The following is a 20,928-nucleotide window of genomic DNA, read 5'->3' on the forward strand; positions in this document are numbered from 1 at the left end:
ACAAAAACCCCTTGTGTGTGTTTAAAGTTGAGAAGTAGGACCAGGACTTTGGGAAGACTGAGGGTACAATAATTAAAGGGGAAAAGAGGTCCAGATGGAGTTAGAAGTCCATGGGATCAAGAAGACAGGTGAATGAATTAATCTTGGCAAAAGAAGGGAATATCTCAAAGAGGAAACAAAAAAGATCACTAGATAGATATTTTGGGGTTGAGAGAAGAGATTATGTAGTTCATGCTGGATGACCTTGCTTTCTGTGCATTTATTTGTGAAACAGTTTGCTACATTCCATACACTATGCCAGGCTCTAGAAATACAACAGTACGCAAAATAACTTGTCCTTTCATGGATTTTCTTTGTTTGTTTTGATTTCTTAGCTTATCTCTGTAATACTTATTAGCACCTGATAACATATTTATTTGTTTGCTTTATGGAGGTCTGTCCCCACTTGAATAGTCTGTGGTGACAGGGTAGTGGCCTGTTCCTGCTATAACTCCCGTGCTTGTTACAGTAGTGGGCATATAAGTACATGCTAATGAATGTTTACTAAATTAATTCAATGAAACACTGAAATACGTGCCACACATTTAGCCCACTTTAGCTCATTTAATCCTCATAAGAACCTGAAAGGTAGCCATTACTAATGCCATTTAGAGATGAGGAAACAGGCTCAGAAAGGATATATAAGTCCCTTCATGGAGTTTTTGATGTAGAATGTCTGTCTAGAAGTTTTGTTAATTATTGGGTACTTTAGGAGTTTTCTGCAGTTCTTTTTTTTTTTTTTTTTTTTGTGACAGAGTCTCGCTCTGTCACCCAGGCTGGAGTGCAGTGGCCGGATCTCAGCTCACTGCAAGCTCCGCCTCCCGGGTTCACGCCATTCTCCTGCCTCAGCCTCCTGAGTAGCTGGGACTACAGGCGCCTGCCACCTCGCCCGGCTAAGTTTTTGTATTTTTAGTAGAGACGGGGTTTCACTGTGTTAGCCAGGATGGTCTCGATCTCCTGACCTCGTGATCCGCCCGTCTCGGCCTCCCTCTGCAGTTCTTATGGAGAGGAAAAGAGATGTACACAATAAGGGTTATGCTTTTATTCTATTTCTCATAGTTATTATAATTTTATTTTTTCAAATTTTTTATTTTATTTTATTTTTATTTTTTTTTATTTTATTTTTTTTTTTTTTTGAGACGGAGTCTCGCTCTGTCACCCAGGCTGGAGTGCAGTGGCCGGATCTCAGCTCACTGCAAGCTCCGCCTCCTGGGTTCACGCCATTCTCCTGCCTCAGCCTCCCGAGTAGCTGGGACTACAGGCGCCCGCCGCCACGCCCGGCTAAGTTTTTGTATTTTTAGTAGAGACGGGGTTTCACCGTGTTAGCCAGGATGGTCTCGATCTCCTGACCTCGTGATCCGCCCGTCTCGGCCTCCCAAAGTGCTGGGATTACAGGCTTGAGCCACCGCGCCCGGCCTTTTTCAAATTTTTAATTTAAATTTTTGTGGGTATACAATATGTGTGTATTGTTATAATTTAGATCATGGCTTTCTTCCAACGAAGTCAAGGTCATATATATAAATAGAGCTTCAAAAATATATTCATCCTTTCAAAAATTAACTGAGTGCTGACTATACTAGTCACAGTTCTAGAGGCTAGGAGTACACAGTAAATGCAAAGTTCCTTGCCATATGGAGCTTATATTCTGGTGGATGTAATAGATAAACAGATAAAGAAATATACAATAAAATAAAGATATAAGTGCTATGAATAAAAAAGGGCAAGGGTTTAGAGAGAGTGATAATGGAGGTAGGTTTTATATAGGGTTAAAAATAAAATGTTTAGTTATGACAAGGCTGTTAAGAAGGATCAAAAGCAGAGAGGAAGGAAAAGAAGAGAGAAGGTAAGAAGCATGCGGATTAGGTAGGCAATAATAAATTCCGCCAATAGTAAAAGTTCTCAATATATCAACTGATTCCCAGTACTATTTTAGTTGAATATCATGAACCCAGTTATATGTGCCAGCTCCTTAAACATTGTCACTAAGAAATATATACGTAATTATTGCCATAAGAGCATGATTTCTATATCTCTAGGTTGTTTTCCGAGGAGGTGAAGGGGCTTTGCAGGTTTTACCTCCCCTAGTTGATGTCATTCCTGAAGCTAGGCTAAACTTGGTGATTTACTACCTTCGTCAAGGTAAGAAAAATGTGTCCTAGTCTTACTTACAATGAGGTATTTTAGAGTAGTTAAATATGTCTGATGGAACTATTTACTTCACTTTTTAAATCCATACTTCCAAAAATATATTTGCAACAAGTTCATAGAACAAGTTTATTGGTGGTTATTTGTTGTGCCTTTTTTTATCCTCTTTCCTCTTCTGTCACTTCCTACCTTCTTCTCCCTCATTCTGTTTTTTCTTTTTTCCTTTCATTTTTCTGTACTTTATTCTCTATCCATTCTTTCTTTTTCATTGTTTTCCCTCCCCTTCCCTTATAGTTCTTTTTTCTTTTTCTAGTTTCGCCTGTTGCATAATGTACATTCACATTTTCTTGTGTCTTTTGAAAAAAGTATTAACTGTTTCTTATTTGCTTTGATTGTCTGCCTTTGTTTCTTTGTATCCCAGGCTGCTTATAAGAAATACTATTATTCAAAGAGGATATGATATTTATTGCCCCTAAGTAAGATTACAATTGTTAGACAAATGCCTGAAGCAGCCTTTTCTAACAGCTGTGAGTACAGGGTAGCAGCCACCATGCATTTGTGGTGGCATTTGGTCATGGGCCCTGCAGTTACAATGTGGGCCTTTTTAGGTGCATGGTAGAAACCAACCAGGACAACATATTCCTCATGGAGGAAAATTTATTTATTAAAATAAGAATATGAACTTACAAACCGTCCTATTTTATTTTATTTATTTATTATTATTCTTATTATTTTGAGACAGAGTCTTACTATGTCGCCCAGGCTGGAGTGCAGTGGCATGATCTCCGCTCACTGCAACTTCTCCCTCCCCGGTTCAAGCGATTCTCCTGCCTCAGCCTCCCGAGTAGCTGGGATTACAGGCGTGCGCCACTGTGCCCGGCTAATTTTTGTACTTTTAGTAGAGATGGGGTTTTGCCATGTTGGTCAGGCTGGTCTTGAACTCCTGATCTCAGGTGATCCGCCTGCCTCGGCCTCCCAAAGTGCTGAGATTACAGGTCTGAGCCACCGTGCCCAGCCTCTATTTTATTTATTTTATTTTTTAAAATTTTATTTTATTTATTTTTTTTCAGACGGAGACTCGCTCTGTCGCCCAGGCTGGAGTGCAGTGGCCAGATCTCAGCTCACTGCAAGCTCCATCTCCTGGGTTCACGCCATTCTCCTGCCTCAGCCTCCCGAGTAGCTGGGACTACAGGCGCCCACCACCTCGCCCGGCTAGTTTTTTGTATTTTTTTAGTAGAGACGGGGTTTCTCCGGGTTAGCCAGGATAGTCTCGATCTCCTGACCTCGTGATTCGCCCGTCTCGGCCTCCCAAAGTGCTGGGATTACAGGCTTGAGCCACCGCACCCGGCCCGCCTCTATTTTATATAAAAGCAAAAAGAAATATGTTTTGGACAAGAATGAAATAAACAGCATATATATTTTATAAATTATTTTTATTATGGAAAATTTCAAACATAGACAAAAATAAATAGTACAGTAAACACCCAAATACTCACCTTGGATTCAGATATTTCCAGTCTTCTTTTTTCATTCAGCACCTCTTTTTTGTTCCTGAAATATTTTAAAGCAAATCTCAGACTTCATGTCATTTAATTCCTATATACTTAATATATATATCTCTCTTTTTTAAAAAAATTGTTGCTTTTCTTATCAATGCCATTGGCATAGAATGCCTCATCCATGTTCTTAGCTTCAACAATTTTTAAGGTACTTCATGGCTTAATATGAGTTTTCTAAGGATATTTGATTTGGTTATTTTTAGCATAACTACTCAACACCGAATATGGAGAGTTAGAAGACGGATAAAACAGATCATGTTTCCATGAATATTTAAGTACTGAAGGATGTTATCTTTTGGGAGGGACTGCTTCAGAAGGGTTTTCTGGAATACAGACTAGTATAATTACTTTGTTGTATTTCAGATGATGTACAAGAAGCTTATAACTTAATTAAGGATCTGGAACCTACTACTCCTCAGGTAACTGAGAATGTTTTACATTTTTACTAACCAAGTTCTGCTAAAAGTGGAACTTCAGAAATCTAGTTGGAAGTCATATAAGAGAAGATTAGGCAGACTCCTGCCTGTAGAATACCAGGAAAAGACCATATGTATTCATTTAGGAATGTTATATGCGACTTGCGATATGAGAATGAATGTTCTGGGCTTTTTCTTTTTTTTTTTTTTTTTTTTTTTTTTTTTTTTTTTTTTTTTTTTTTTGAGACGGAGTCTCGCGCTGTGTCACCCAGGCTGGAGTGCAGTGGCGCGATCTCGGCTCACTGCAAGCTCCGCCTCCCAGGTTCAGGCCATTCTCCTGCCTCAGCCTCCGAGTAGCTGGGACTACAGGCGCCCGCCACCATGCCCGGCTAGTTTTTTGTATTTTTAGTAGAGACGGGGTTTCACCATGTTAGCCAGGATGGTCTCGATCTCCTGACCTCGTGATCCGCCCGCCTCGGCCTCCCAAAGTGCTGGGATTACAGGCTTGAGCCACCGCGCCCGGCCTGTTCTGGGCTTTTTCATGTTTTTAAACTCCCTTGTGTGTAGTCATTTTGTCAAAAAGGGTAAAGAAATTTGGAAAATTCCTTTAGTGTTTGGAAATATGAAAATTTAGAATTCTGATGAAACCAACAACTAGATACATGCAATTATTTCATAAATTGTCTATAACTTGTCTTTCTTCCCCATTGGATTGTTAACTCCTTATAGTCAGGGACTGTGTCTATATTGTATCTCTAACACTGTGTACATGAAGTACATAGTAAACATTCCATTTATTGAATGAAGGACTGACGAAAATATTTCCAGACCCCATGAAGTTTAAACAGGTATATTTCTCAAGTATATTAAAAGATTCAGCTTCTTTCATGCTGTTCTGTGTGTGAGCTCTCTTAAATGAAAGATTGATAACGCTGCTCGCTAGGGAGGGTATCTATTAAAGAATTGAACCAAGTCTGAAAAAAGGGATACAAGTGAGGCCTCAAGACTCCAAAAGAGAGAATACCTTATAAATGGACATCAGAGGACACTTTTATTTTTTTTTTAGGAAAAGGATTACTAGCAAAGAAAAGTAACTATAACATTGGAAAGGGGCCAGGAGTGGTGGCTTACGCCTGTAATCCCAGCACTTTGGAAGGCTGAGGCAGGTGGATCACCTGAGGCCCAGATTTCGAGACCAGCCTAGCCAACATGGCAAAACCCCGTCTCTACTACAAATACAAAAAAATTAGCCAGGCGTGGTGGCTAAGGCCTGTAATCCCAGCTACTAGGGAGGCTGAGGTAGGAGAATTGCTAGAACCCTGGGGGTGGAGGTTGCAGTGAGCTGAGATCGCACTACTGTACTCCAGCCTGGGCGACACAGCGAGACTCGGTCTCAAAAAAATTGGAAAGGGAAAATAATGTATATGATATGGTCACAGACAGTGGCAGTGGTTGAGAAGGTACTAAAAATTATTATATCAACATTTTACTTCTTCTTCCATAGAATTTAAATGAAATGAAACTTATCTCCTAGAGCTTCCCTTGAATTATTTTTGCTTAAGGTTGAGAATTTACAAATATGGTAAATTTTGTTATATAGATTCTTGGCTGCTGGAAACTAAATGAGTGACTCCTAATTCTTTCATTCAAGCCAGGGATAGAACAGAGAAAAGTAACTATAGGTAATCTTTGATAATTTATATAAAATATTGAGTTAATGCAAGGAGTTAATTTAAAAATAATCTCATAGCTCCACATTCATCTTAATCAGTGTTATTCCATATTTCTAGGAGTATATTCTCAAAGGAGTGGTCAATGCAGCCCTTGGCCAGGAAATGGGTTCAGTGAGTATGAAATCACTGATAGGTGGGAACTGAACAATGAGATCACTTGGACTCGGGAAGGGGAACATCACACACCGGGGCCTATCATGGGGAGGGGGGAAGGGGGAGGGATTGCATTGGGAGTTATACCTGATGTAAATGATGAGTTGATGGGTGCTGACGAGTTGATGGGTGCAGCACACCAACATGGCACAAGTATACATATGTAACAGACCTGCACGTTATGCACATGTACCCTAGAACTTAAAGTATAATAATAATAATAAGAAGAAGAAATCACTGATAATCTGTAGGTTGCAAAGTTATAGGTGTGTGGAAGAGAACAAAATGACTATCAAAGTACAAGCAGCAATAGGCTCTCCTGTAGCTCCTTTTATTTCTCCATATCCCCCAATCCAGACTCCATTGTGAAAAGATTGTTGTGTTATTTAGAGACAAAAAAAAAAAACTTATAACCCTAAAGACTCCTGCTTTCTTAAAAGGGTCCAATTTTTAAATAGCAAGTTATTTAATAAACTTAAAAATCATTGTGCAACTTCATTCTTATTTGCAGGGACTTTTTTTTAACTTCCGTATATCTGTAATTTTGACATCTGTAAAGTGAGGAAAATTATTTCTCTGGAGAAGTTAGTTTTATAAACACCAAAACACTGTCTAAAATTGCTCTTATCCATCTTAATGTAGCATTCTTTGTTCTTTTTGGAACAAACTGGGATATGAATAAATCTTTTTATCTCAAGTGCATTCTGCAGTGCCTTGTATAATAGATAGGCAGCAAATATTTATTAAATAAATGAGTTTAATAAATACTGCTTGTTATATCTATAGCTCCTGTTCCAAGGTCTGATATATGGTAAAAGAGCAATAGATATTTGTAGAATGATTGAGTTCATTTAATGAAGTTTTAGGATAGAATTTAAGGATTTGACTATTTTTCTTCTTTTCTTCCCGTCCCTGCACAGGTTTTAATTCAGTTTCGGGTCTAGTTGTTATGTTAATGAGAATTAGCATTGTTTGGGGCAATATTTAAAACAAGAGTATATGTTAAATCCTGACAAATGTGTTAGAACCATAAAGTATGATAAAAATATTTTTACCTTATTCCTCTATATCAGCTCAGTTTGTTTTTCAGAGGGATCATATGAAAATTGCCCAGCAGTTCTTCCAGTTGGTGGGAGGATCAGCTAGTGAATGTGGTATGTCTGAAATCTGGACTTACAATCCGCTTTATAATTGGAATGGGGCATATATTGACTGTGAAGTTTGATTCTCTCTCTAGGGATGTATCTATTAGGCTTCACATTATAAAGTGGGAGGTCAGAAATAAGAGAGAATATTGGAATTGGTTCTTCTCAACGTCTCAGCGAAAGTGGGATCAGAGAATAAATAAAGGAGAGTAAATGTGCTGTTTTGTTCCTGAGAGTTTTAAAACTTTGAATCAGTTTTAGATATAAAATGTTATTTTTTACTGAGTTTTCAAGAGCTCTTTTGAGCATTAACTTTTGTCACATTCTGGTAGGTCATTTGCCTTTAAACTTTGCCTATGATTTTTTTTCCATATAAAAATATTAAAACCAGCCAGTCATGCTGGCTCAGGCTTGTAATCCCAGCAATTTGGGAGGCTGAGGCTGGCAGATGGCTTGAGCCCAGGAGTTCAGGACCAGCCTGGGCAACATAGGAAGACCTCATCTCTACAAATCACAATAAAAAAATTAGCCAGGTGTGGTGGCACACACCTACGGCCCCAGCTACTTGAGAGGCTGAGGTGTCAGGATTGCCTGAGCCCAGGAAGTTGAGGCTGCAGTGAGCCATGATTACACCACTGCATTCCAGCCCGGGCAACAGAGTGAGACCCCCATCTCAAATATGTATGCACCGTACAACCAATACTACAGAAATTCAAAGAATCACCAGAGGCTCCTATGAGCAATGATATGCCAATAAATTGGAAAACCTGGAAGAAATGGATAAATTCCTAGACACATACAACCAACCAAGATTGAACCATAAAGAAATCCAAAACCTGAGCAAACCAGTAACAAGTAATGAGATCGAAGCCATAATAACAACATTCCCAGTAAAGAAAAGCCCATGACCCGTTGGCTTCACTGTAGAATTCTACCAAACATTTAAAGAAAAATTAATACCAATCCTACTCAAACTATTCCAAAAAAGAAAGGAGGAGGGAATATTTCCAAACACATTAAGACCAGTATTTCCCTGATAACAAAACCAAAGACACATCAAAAAAAGAAAACTAAAGCCCAATATCTCAAATGAAGAGGGATGAAAAAATTGTCAACAAAATATTAGCAAACAGAATTCAACAACATATCATTCGTGACCAACTGAGATTTATTCCAGGAATGCAAGAATGGTTCAACATATGCAAATCAAGGGGTACATCATAGCAGCAGAATGAAGGGCAAAAACCATATGATCATTTCAATTGATGCTGAAAAAGCATTTGATTAAATTCAACATCCCTTTATGATAAACCCCCCCAAAAAACAACTGAGTATAGATGGAACATACCTCAAAGCAATAAAATCCACATATGACAGACCCACTGCTAGTATCATATTGAATGGGGAAAGTGGAAAGCCTTTCCTCTAAGATCTGGAACAAGACAAGGATGCCCACTTTCACCACTGTTATTCAACATAGTACTGGAAGTCCTAGCTAGTAATCAGACAAGATAAAGAAATAAAGGACATCTGAATTGAAAAGGAAGAAGTTAAATTATCCTTGTTTGCAGATGATATGATCTTATATTTGGAAAAACCTAAAGACTCCACCAAAAAACTATTAGAACTCATAAGCAAATGCAGTAAAATTGCAGGATACAAAACCAACAAACAAAAATCAGTGACATTTCTACATGCCAACAGCAAACACTGTGAAAATCAAAAAGGTAATCCCATTTATAATAGCTACCAATAAAATTAAATACTTAGGAATTAACCAAAGTAGTGAAATATCTCTACAATAAAAACTATAAAACATTGATGCAAGAAGTTGAAGAGGCTGGGCGTGGTGGCCCACGCCTGTAATCCCAGCACTTTGGGAGGCCGAGGTGGGCTGATCACGAGGTCAGGAGATCGAGACCATCCTGGCTAACACAGTGAAACCCCCGTCGCTACTAAAAATACAAAAAATTAGCCAGGCATGGTGGTGCGCGCCTGTAGTCCCAGCTACTCGGAGGCTGAGGCAGGAGAATGGCGTGAACCCAGGAGGCGGAGCTTGCAGTGAGCCGAGATCACGCCACTGCACTCCAGCCTGGGCAACAAAGCGAGACTCCATCTCAAAAAAAAAAAAAAAAAGAAGTTGAAGAGGACACACAAAAAAGGAAAGATATTCCATGTTCATAGATTAGAAGAATCAATATTGTTAAAATGTTCATACTACCCAAAGCAATCTATACATTCGATGCAATCCCTATGAAAATACCAATGATATTCTTCATAAAAATAGAAAAAACAATCCTAAAATTTATACAGAACCACAAAAGAACAGAATAGCCAAAGCTGTCCTGAGCAGAAAGAACAAAACTGGAGGAATCACTGTACCTGACTTCTAATTATACCTCAGAGCTATAGTAACCAAAACAGCATGATACTAGCATAAACACAGACACATAGACCAATGGAGCACATTAAGAGAACCCAGAAATAATCCATACATTTACAGTGAACTCATTTTTGACAAAGGTGCCAAGAACCTCTGGGGAAAGGACAGTCCAATAAATTTTGCTGGGAAAACTGGAGTTCTATATGCAGAAGAATGAAACTAGACTCCCATCTCTCACCCTATATAAAAATCAAATCAAAATGGATTAAAGACTGAAATCTAAGACCTCAAATAAGGAAAATTCTACAAGAAAACATTGGGGAAACTCTCCAGGACATTGGTGTGGGCGAAGACTTCTTTTTGTGTTGTTTTTGTTTTTGTTTTCTTTCAAACAAGATAGGCTTTATTTAGATCACTAAAACTAACATTTTACAGACAGGTAACCATAACATTACACAGCAAAGTATAGCTGTAAAATCTCAAACAAGAAAGGCAATGCTTTCTTTAGATCACCAAAAATAATGTTTCACAGAGAGGGAACTGTTAGAAGCAAATGTATAGCTGCAAATTTTCTTTTGCCATCAATATCGAGTTCCTCTAACATACTTTGAGACTACTTTGTGGTTTCCAAGTACAAACTAAACCTTGTTGGACAGAGTTGCTCAGCTTCATCAAAAGAATGAAACCAATTTGCAAAAAAAAATTTATTTAATGCTAGCAAATAACAAAATAATGTGGTTCTCGCTAATGAACTGCAATGTCTATTGAAATAGCCTAACCTATGTATGCTTCCACAAACATTTCACTGTGAACCCAGTTGCTTTTTTCCTGCTATCACAGATGGCCTACACAGTAGCAAGTGTTGTGTCAGAGCACTATAGGCACCCAGGAAACAATTCCTAACAGAATAACTACAGTATGTGGGCATCTCAAACAACAGGGCCCACCTCTGTCAGAGCCCTCACGTGGGCATTGTGTTTGTGCTCTGGGTAAAGACCCACCACCTTGATAGTTGTTCATCTGGAACCCAGAGCACCAAGCTAGACAGAGGAGTTGTTCTTACAGAACCATCAACATTGTAATAAATAGCCCGGAGATTCTTGCTGTGTAATGCACCTCACAGGAAGTGACATAAGCTGACTCTAGGAAAAAGTAATCACAGTATTCTGCTAAAAAACCTCAAATAGAGATCAAAGTGCTTCAATAAAGCCTTCAGATTTTTCTCAGAAAAGGACGTCTTTCCAAGAATTTCTGGAAGTTTTACAAACAATTGCAGCAAATGTTATGCCCCGTAAATGTAACAGGTGGAAGCGACTGGTCACCTGGTGGGTAATTATCAGGCATAAGCTTCTAGGATAGGACCTCGTTCATTTCATTAGTTTTTCTCCTTTCGAAGCCAGCGAACACTGCACTTCCTTCCTTGCTAGGAGTCAGAGGAATAGGTGAAGACGATCTGCTGTGCACAGGTGTCTTCTTTTCCAGGTGCAGAAACAGCTTGGGTATGCTGGCGGATGTGTGCTGCTGCTGGCCCTTGGGCTGAGGTGAGGTGCTGCTGTCAGAAAGTCTGTCACAGTTGGTGGTGTGGCTCATGGACCGCCTCAGAGACTGCAATGCTTCCAACTCAGCTTTGTGCCTTTTGGGGGTATCTGGTTCACTAATGGTTGGCTGACTCTCTGTGGACTGTGGCATGGATGAATTCAACAAAGACAGGCTGGGAGAGAGTTCCTCCTGGATCGTATTAGGGTTTGTGGCAATTTCCTTAATTAGAAAAAAAAACATGGATGAAGTCACCTTTTTTTGTTTTTGTTTTTGTTTTTTTGTGTTTTTTGAGATGGAGTCTCGCTCTTGTCACCCAGGCTAGAGTGTGGTGGTGTCATCTTGGCTCACTGCAACCTCTGCCTCCTGGGTTCAAGCGATTCTCATGCCTCAGCTTCCTGAGTAGCTGGGGATTTCAGGTCCTGCCACCATCCCCGGCTAATTTTTGTATTTTTGGTAGAGGCGGGGTTTCGCCATGTTGGCCAGGCTGGTCTCCAACTCTTGGCCTCAGGTGATCCATTCACCTCGGCCTCCCAAAGTGTTGAGATTACAGGCGTAAGCCACCGTACCTGGCAAAGTCACCTTTTTATACTGAGCTTGTTCATAAGGATAGAGTAAAACCAACAGTAGAGTGTAATCAAAGGTTATTCTTAATCCATCCACCATGTCCTTACAAAGGCTAACATTCTTTTCTTCTGGGATATAATGCACGTTCCTAGTGGCATGTGGCATAGCATGATGGTGATGAGGCCTCTCATTGGCTGAAAAGGCTGCATTGAGAGCAAAATGCTTCCAAGATCATTATGATGTTGGTCTGGCATGAAAGTTTCACTAACCATTTCCTTCCGTTAATGTAATAATAATCATCCTCCTGCTACTTCAGAACTTCAGGAATTTCTGTAGTTACTGTTGTTTCTTCCATTTCTCTTTTTGTTTGAAGCTCTGGTTCTTCTTTCACTTCAGTCTTTTCTTCAGTATCACTTTCTTCACTTATTTCTTCATACTTTGCTGCTGTCAGAGGAACTGCTTAATGAGTTTTCATCATTTTCATCTTTTTTGTCAATGAGGAGGCTTTTAAGCAGAATCAACACCAGGTAACCTGCAGCACTTCTTTCTTCCTGTGCTCCTCAGGCGAGCTACAGCTTTTCTTACCAATTTATGCTGTATTCTACGATTTTCATCGGTATCATGAAGCACATGATCTTCGGCCGCCCATTGATCCCAGCTTCTGTTCCAGCCATTAAAATGGATCAGATATTCTGGGATCTTTCTGCCTTTTTTGTCTTTCCCAACAATAACAATCTGGTTCTAACGGCAGGCTTCCCACGGGAGCCCACCTGGCACTGGGCCACACTGGAGGAGAGATTTAACACAAAGACAGAAACCCTAGTCCAGAGGCCTCCTCCACTGGCAGCCCCTTCAGGGGGTGCAAACAGTAACAACAGAGCACACATGAGGTTCCCAACCATTTGTGAGTGACCTGGCCCAAAGATTTCTTGAGTAATACCACACAAACACAGGCAACCAAAGCAAAAATGGACAAATGGGGTCACATCAAGTCAAAAAAGCTTCTTCACAGCAAAGGAAACAATCAACAAAGTGTGACAATCCACAGAATGGAGAAAATATTTGCCATCTGACAAGGGATTAATAATCAGAATATAGAAGGAGCCCAGACAACTCAATAGGAAAAAAATCTAACAATCCAATTTGAAAATGGGCAAAAACTCTGAACAGATATTTCTTAAAAGGAGACATACAAGGCTGGGTGCCGTGGCTCACGCCTGTAATCCCAGCACTTTGGGAGGCTGAGGCCGGTGGATCACCTGTCAGGAATTTAAGACTAGCCTGGCCAACATGGTGAAACCCCGTCTCTACTAAAAATACAAAAAATTAGCTGGACATGGTGGTGGCGCCCGTAATCCCAGCTACTCAGTAGACTGAGGCAGAGGAATCACTGGAACCCAGGAGGCAGAGGTTGCAGTAAGCCGAGGTCACGCCATTGCACTCCAGTCTGGGCAACAAGAGTGGAACCCCGTCTCAAAAGAAAAAAAAAGAAAAGAAAAAAAAGACATACAAATGACAAATGGATGTATGAAAAGGTGTTCGACATCACTGATCATCAGAGAAATGCATCACTGTTGGTGGGAATGTAAATTAGCACACCCACTGTGGAGAACAGTTTGGAAGTTCTTCAAAACAGCAAAAATAGGATGACCATATGATACAGAAATCTCACTGCTAGATAAATACCCAAAAGAAAGGAAATCAGCATATCAAAGAGATATTTGCACAACAATGTTTATTGCTGCACAATTCAAAATAGCAGAAATTTGGAAGCACCCTAAGCATCCATCAACAGATGAAGGAATAAAGAAAATGTGGTACATATACACAGTGGAATACTTACTATTCAGCCATAAAAAGGATGAGATGAGATGAACGAGTTGAGATCCTGTCATTTGCAACAGCATGGATGGAATTGGAGGACATCATGTTGAGTGAAATAAGCCAGGCACAGAAAGACACACTTTTCACTTATTTGTGGGAGCTACAAAATATTAAAACACTTGAACTCTTGGAGATAGAGAGTAGAGTGATGGTTAGCAGAGCCTGGGAAGGGTAGTGGAGTGGGAGGACAGTGAGGATGGCTACAAAAAAAAAAAATTAGAATTAATAAGATCTAGTATTTGATAGCACAACAGAGTGACTACAGTTAACAATATAATTTATTATACATTTCAAAATAACTAGAAAAGTATAATTGGATTGTTTGTAACACAAAGAAGGAATAAATGCTTGATGTGATGGATACCCCGTTTACCCTGATGTGATTATTATGCATTGTATGCCTGTATCAAAATATACTGGATGTCCATATGCAGTATGGATATATGGACTACATACCCACAAAAATTTAAAACAAATAAAGTAGATTAATAAAAAATATTAAAACATTTTTAATTAAGTTTTTCTTTTCTATAGTGATTACTTGCATGGGTATTAAGCTTAGAAAATGCTTTCTTTCTGCCACAGTTATATAATAGTCACCTATATTGCCCACTAGTAGTCTTGAAACTTCATTTTTGTGATTAAAGTATTTCATCAGCCAAGATTCAGTGAAAGATTTGAGAAAGGGGTATAAAAAGAGATGCTAGCTAGCCAGCATGAACCAATATGGTGCTGCCTGTACTGGTTGTCTATGTCTGGCATCTATTCTGAGTAACAGTGTTCATGCTGAACTGAAAATTATATTAAATATTTTTATCACTCCTGGACATTCACAAATGTTTCACCAATACCAGTTATTGCGTACTATTTTCCCCATTTCATTCATTCATTCATACAATAAAAATTTATTGAGCTGTTGAGGATACAGCAGTAAACAAACAAAACTTCCAACCATTGTGGAACTTAAGTCTAGTAGGGCAGATGGACTAGAAACAATATATAGTGGCCGGGCGCTGTGGTTCATGCCTGTAATCCCAGCACTCTGGGAGGCCGAGACAGGCGGATCACGAGGTCAGGAGATCGAGACCAGTCTGGCCAACATGGTGGAACCCCATCTCTACTAAAAATACAAAAATTAGCCAAGTGTGGTGCGTGCCTGTAATCCCAACTACCTGGGAGGCTGAGGCAGGAGAATCGCTTTAACCCAGGGCACAGGTTGCAATGAGCCAAGATCACACCACTGTACTTCACCCTGGGCAATACAGCAACACTCTGTCTCAAAAAAAAAAGAAAAGAAATAATATATAGTATATATATAGTGTGTGTGTGTACATATATATTTATACTACGTATGTATATCTGATATGTATATTCTGATCCTGATCCAACTTTTTGCCTGATATCAGATTACTATTTGAGTGGTGGAGGATTAGTATAACTCCCACTCTTGCCACAGGCATTCCTAAGGCTCCTTATTCTGTTTAATTTTTTTCCTTTATCACTTATCACAGTCTGATATACTATGTATATCAGATATATATATACACACACACACTATATGTATGTACATCTCATCAGATACACCACAAAATGCCACCATTTTCTGTGGTGGCATTAGTGGCATCAACTAATCCTTAAGATTAGTTTTGTGTTTATCTGGTATAACTGATGGTTTTAAATTTTATATGTATATCTGATTAGATATATAGTGCGTGTGTGTGTATATATATATATATCAGATGTACATAGTATATCAGACTGTGATAAATGTTAAAGGAAAAAAATGAAACAGGATAAGGAGCTTTAGGAATGCCTGTGGCAAGTGTGGGAGTTACACTAATCCTCCACTACTCAAATAGGAATCTGATATCAGGCAAAAAGTTGGATCAGGATCAGAATCAGATGGTTCCATGGCAAATTATTTTTCCATTTGAGATTGGAAGTGCTAGGTTGATTTAGAAAAGTGATGATGGAAACCAGGCCACACTAATTGAATATGCACATGTTGGATGAGAGAATCAAAGCCTTGGAAAATGACCTGGTTAATGTAGTTAGTGAACCTGCAGGGCGTGTGTTCATTTTGGACTCTGGGAGTTAATCCCCAGAGAGATTATTGGTCACTCTCAAGGACTGTGACCTCCATTATATTGGGGTTTTGTCCACTGAACAAAATGTATAATTTCAGAATCTGGAAAGACATTTTGGAATATTTTCCTATCTCTAAATTTTTTTTTTTTTTTTTTTTTTTGAGACGGAGTCTGGCTCTGTCGCCCAGGCTGGAGTGCAGTGGCCGGATCTCAGCTCACTGCAAGCTCCGCCTCCTGGGTTCATGCCATTCTCCTGCCTCAGCCTCCCGAGTAGCTGGGACTACAGGCGCCCACCATCTCGCCCGGCTAGTTTTTTGTATTTTTTTAGTAGAGAAGGGGTTTCACCGGGTTAGCCAGGATGGTCTTGATCTCCTGACCTCGTGATCCGCCCGTCTCGGCCTCCCAAAGTGCTGGGATTACAGGCTTGAACCACCGCACCCGGCCTCCTGTCTCTAAATTATTAAATAACTCAAACTTCAGCTAAAGAGGATTTTAGTTTCATGAATATATGTGGGTTTTTTTCCCCCTCTATTTCAGATACAATACCAGGGAGGCAGTGCATGGCTTCCTGTTTCTTCCTGCTTAAGCAATTTGATGATGTCTTGATTTACCTCAACTCATTTAAGGTCAGTATAGAATTATCTACAAGATTTTATATACAAAATACTGTAGAATGTATCAGAGAAGATAAGATATCCTTAGAGATGGCCCATTTTCTATGGTGGCATTAGTGGCATCAACTAATCCTTAAGGTTAGTTTTGTGTTTATCTGGTATAACTGATGGTTTTATATTTTGTATGTTCATTCTCAATGTGACCTGTTCTTGCGATGTTTTTCAGAGTTACTTCTATAATGATGACATCTTTAACTTTAATTATGCCCAAGCCAAAGCTGCAACAGGCAATACCAGTGAGGGTGAAGAGGTGGGTACCTGCTTTTGAAAGCATTTGAATGATTCTGTCTAAAGACATCCTTATCTTTTTCTCACTGGAATAAAATGGTCAAGGGTTAAGGATTATTAAAGATTCCTCTGTTCTTAGGATGCATTAAAAAGTACACTGTGGAGAAGGTGCAGAGACACACACCTGTATTCCCAGCTGCTTGGGAGGCTGAGGCAGGACAGTGGCTTGAGCCTGGAAGTTTTAAGCTGCAGTGCACTATGATCATGCCTGTGAATAGCCACTGCACTCCAGCCTGGGCAACATAGTGAGACCCTGTCTCTTAAAAAAAAAAAAAAAAGGTACAATGTGAATAGACATAGATTTTATAACCATATTAAAATTTTCCCTTTTTAGCAAATTTTATAGAAATATAACATATGTACAGAAAAGTATACAAATCATAAGTATACAGTTTGATGACTATCAATATGTTTCTTTACTTATTTGATTTCTAACTTAATTGTATTTTTGTGGTCATAGAATGTGGTCTGGGCTGGGCGAGCTGGTTCACACCTATAATCCCAACATTTCAGAAGGCTGAAAAGTGGGAAGATCACTTGAGCCCAGGAGTTCGAGACCAGCCTAGGCAATATAGTGAGACACCATCTCTACAAAAAATTTTTTTAAATAGCTGAGTATGGTGGCGTGTGCCATTTGTTGAGGTTTGCCTTACTGACCTGTGTGTAGCATGGTCATATATGCTTAAAAAGAATATCATACAGTTGTTAATTATTCTGTTTGAATCTTCTATATCCTTACCAACTTTTGTCAGCTTATAGTATCAATTTCTGGTGTAATATTTTTATTTATATTTATTTATTTATTTATTTTGAGATAGAATCTTGCTCTGTCGCCCAGGATGGAGTGCAGTGGCATGATCTTGGCTCACTCCAAGCTCCACCTCCCGAGTTCATGCCATTCTCCTGCCTCAGCCTCCCAAGTAGCTGGGACTACAGGCGCCCACCACCACACCCGGCTAATTTTTTGTATTTTTAGTAGAGACGGGGTTTCACTATGTTAGCCAGGATGGTCTTGATCTCCTGACCTCGTGATCTGCCCACCTTGGCCTCCCAAAGTGCTGGGATTACAGGCGTGAGCCACCGCACCCGGCCAATATTTTAAAATCACCACAATTTTGTCCCTTACTTTTCTTAGCAGCCTGCCTAGAATTTGGTCATCTATAATGCTACAGTGATTATCAATCTAAGGCAAGCCAATAATGGGCATTTTTGTTGCAAAACCATCCTCATCTGTATTCCCTTTCTTTCCTCTTCTTGCAGGCGTTCCTCTTGATCCAAAGTGAGAAGATGAAAAATGATTACATTTACCTCAGCTGGTTAGCTCGGTGCTGTGAGTCTTCTTTTAAATGTTACAAGAAGAATCCTCTTTTTCTTTTTGGTTACATAATCTGTTGGGAAATGGCATGGAATGTTTTCTAATTTGATTTTGCATTTTGTTCTGAGAATGAGTAAACACTGAAATTAAGGGTTGTTAATGCAACTCAGTAAGTGTTGCCATGTAAATGTGTCATGCAAGTTTACCCTGTGATTAGTTCTACCATATAGCATTGACCTAGTACTTATAGCCTGAAAAATGTCAAGTTCTTTCTAAAGTCTCATTACAGTTTCCAGAGTCTCAGCTTATAGTGTTGTTTGTGAAATGATGTTGTTACACTAATTTTAACTTTTCACTATGGGTCAAGTCTGAAAAGTGGCAAAATGTCAAAAATGTAATTTTTTGATACAGAACTTTACTTTCTGTCTCTTTCTCTCTCTCACTCACTATCTTTTCTTGCTCCTTTTTAAAACTCAAGATTTAAAATGTTTGCCAGGCACAGTTGCTCACACCTGTAATCCCAGCACTTTGGGAGCGTGCGGCAGGCGAATCACTTGAGGTCAGGAGTTCAAGACCAGCCTGGCCAACATGGCAAAACCTCAGCTCTACTAAAAGTACTGAAATTAACTGGGTATGGTGGCACACACCTGTAATCCCAGCTACTGGGGAGGCTGAGGCACGAGAATCACTTAACCTGGGAGGCAGAGGTTGCAGTGAGCCAAGATCACACCACTGCACTCCAGCCTGGGTGGCAGAGCAAGACTCTGTCTCAATAAAAAAACAAAATTAAGTAAAATGTTCACTGAGTTTTTGTAGTCAGAGGAAAATTTAGCAATCATATCTTCTAAGTAAGATTGAAACTATGAGTAGGATTGAATGAATGATAGTTATCCTCTTTTAAGCATATGAGCAAAGTAGGAACTACCAGAAGTCAATCCAATCTGAAAGACATAATTATGTGACTCCTAACTTAAATATTTTAAGTATGGTAGAATTCTGGCAGGGAGCCAGCTGAATACCAACATTGCAAGCTTTCCATGAAAGTTTTCCACTACTTTATTTGGAATAGGGAACCAAATCCATAGAATAATAAGGTGCAGAAATTATTTTTTGTACATGTAAAAATGAGTCATTTGTTTACAAATCTTTGATTCCTTTTGCAGATATTATGAATAAGAAACCAAGACTAGCCTGGGAACTTTATCTTAAGATGGAAACCTCTGGCGAGTCCTTCAGTCTCTTACAGCTCATTGCTAATGACTGCTACAAGGTGAGTCTGACTGAGACTAAAGGGGACATTGAAGATTAGTATCACATTGCTGCATTGGCTAAATATTAGGGGAAAATGTCCTACAGACTAAATGGCTAATAGCGAGAGGATTCACATAGTGTTATAAGAGAAGCCATTCTTTTTATGAATGAACTGAACTCAGAGATAGGCAGTATTTCAGAGATTTACGTGTATATGAAATGATTAGAGAGGAAGTTTTAGATTTCTAAAGGGTATGAATCTTTAGGTAGTGTTGATGTACAGATAATCATCTGGTAGTTGGAAATTTGCTACTGAAGCTCAAGAAAGATGTCTTCTGACATCTAGAGATATAGATTGGGAGTCATCAACATTTAAGTACAGTCCTGTATTGCTTAATGATGGGGATAAGTTCTGAGAAATGTGTCATTGGGTGATTTTATCATTGTACAAACATCAGAGTGTACTTACACAAACCTAGATGGTATAGCCCACTATACACTTAGGCCATATGATATAGCCTATTGCTCCCTAGGCTACAAACGTGTACAGCATGTTCGTGTACTGAATACCATAGGTAATTATAACACAATGGCTAATATTTGTGTATTGAAACATATCTAAACATAGAAAAGGCACAGTAAAAATATAATACGGAACCACAGTCATATATGCTGCCCATCATTGATCAAAATACTGTTGTGAAGTGCATGACTGGATTAACTGAAGCCCTGAAAAACAGTGAGATTACCCAAGTGAAATGTAAAGTGAGAAGAGAGGCAAACCAAACTTTGAGGTACAAATGGCAGACAGGAAAGACAAAGGAACCAGAAAAAGAGAACAAAAACTCAGTCAGATTTAGTAAAGGAATGGCTGTTTTGTGTATATGTTGGTGTGTGTGTGGGCGGGGGGGGGGCTGGGGGGAGTTGGAAAGGATAGGAGGAGGTAGTAGTTTTGGGACCTAGCCTATAGATTAATGTTTTTTAAAAATCAGCCTCAAATTCTAGAAGTTCCTATTTTTGGAATACCTGTTCCAAAAATGTCAAAAATACAGGTAAGTGTCAGGTAAAGAGAATCTTGTATTAAATTAATCAACAAAAGCTCATTTCAAAGTGAATCATTACCAAAAAAAGAAGTGAATCACCATCAGTGGAAAAGATTTTAAGACATAGGAAACTTAAACAATAGTTTAACATTACTTGGTGGGTGGCAATGCCCTTAAATAAATTAGGGGAGGCAGAGGGAAGGAAAACATTAGAAGACAGGAAATTATTTCAGTTTTAGATATATTAAATCCGAAGTGTCTTTGAGGCTCCCAGCAGAGATAATAGAAGTAGGAAATTAACAGGCTGTCCTTGGAGCTTTGGTATTCGTCTGGATTAGCAATGTAGATTTAGTAGTTAACAATGTAGATTTAGAAGTTAACAGTAGTTAGTGGTGGTAATCACAATGGTTGTAGCAGTGGTAGTAGTAGTAGCAGCAGCAGCAGCAGCAATAGCAGAGTATGAGAGAGAATAAGATTAACCAGTAAATGGGGTGAGAAACCTTGCGGAACACCAGTGTTTAAGGTCTAGAAAGGGAAACAAGAGTAAATGAAAGAGAGGATGAACCACAAGAGAAGGAAAACAATGAGGATAGGCAAAAAAAAAAAAAAAAAAAAAAATGCTTTTCATTACTTTTCCTTGCTCCTATTTAATCAAAAGCCAAAGCAGGAGACTGTCAAATCTGCAACTGGATAGAAATGCATGAGGACTG

At 39.2% G+C, this 20,928-nt stretch overlaps 1 protein-coding gene across 5 annotated transcripts in view; it reads left to right on the forward strand.

The window, feature by feature from the left end:
- TTC26 (tetratricopeptide repeat domain 26) overlaps positions 1-20,928 on the forward strand; it is a 62,417-nt gene that overhangs the window by 34,882 nt on the left and 6,607 nt on the right. For all 5 annotated transcript variants that reach the window (XM_025379069.1, XM_025379071.1, XM_025379074.1 and 2 more), the window contains 8 exons: positions 2,076-2,178; positions 4,107-4,162; positions 5,950-6,003; positions 7,136-7,199; positions 16,185-16,273; positions 16,488-16,571; positions 17,870-17,939; positions 19,088-19,194. In XM_025379069.1, coding sequence (XP_025234854.1) covers positions 2,076-2,178; positions 4,107-4,162; positions 5,950-6,003; positions 7,136-7,199; positions 16,185-16,273; positions 16,488-16,571; positions 17,870-17,939; positions 19,088-19,194 — 627 coding nt within the window. The remainder of the gene's footprint in view (positions 1-2,075; positions 2,179-4,106; positions 4,163-5,949; positions 6,004-7,135; positions 7,200-16,184; positions 16,274-16,487; positions 16,572-17,869; positions 17,940-19,087; positions 19,195-20,928) is intronic.

This window comes from Theropithecus gelada, chromosome 3, assembly GCF_003255815.1.
Source record: "Theropithecus gelada isolate Dixy chromosome 3, Tgel_1.0, whole genome shotgun sequence".
Lineage (NCBI taxonomy): Eukaryota > Metazoa > Chordata > Mammalia > Primates > Cercopithecidae > Theropithecus > Theropithecus gelada.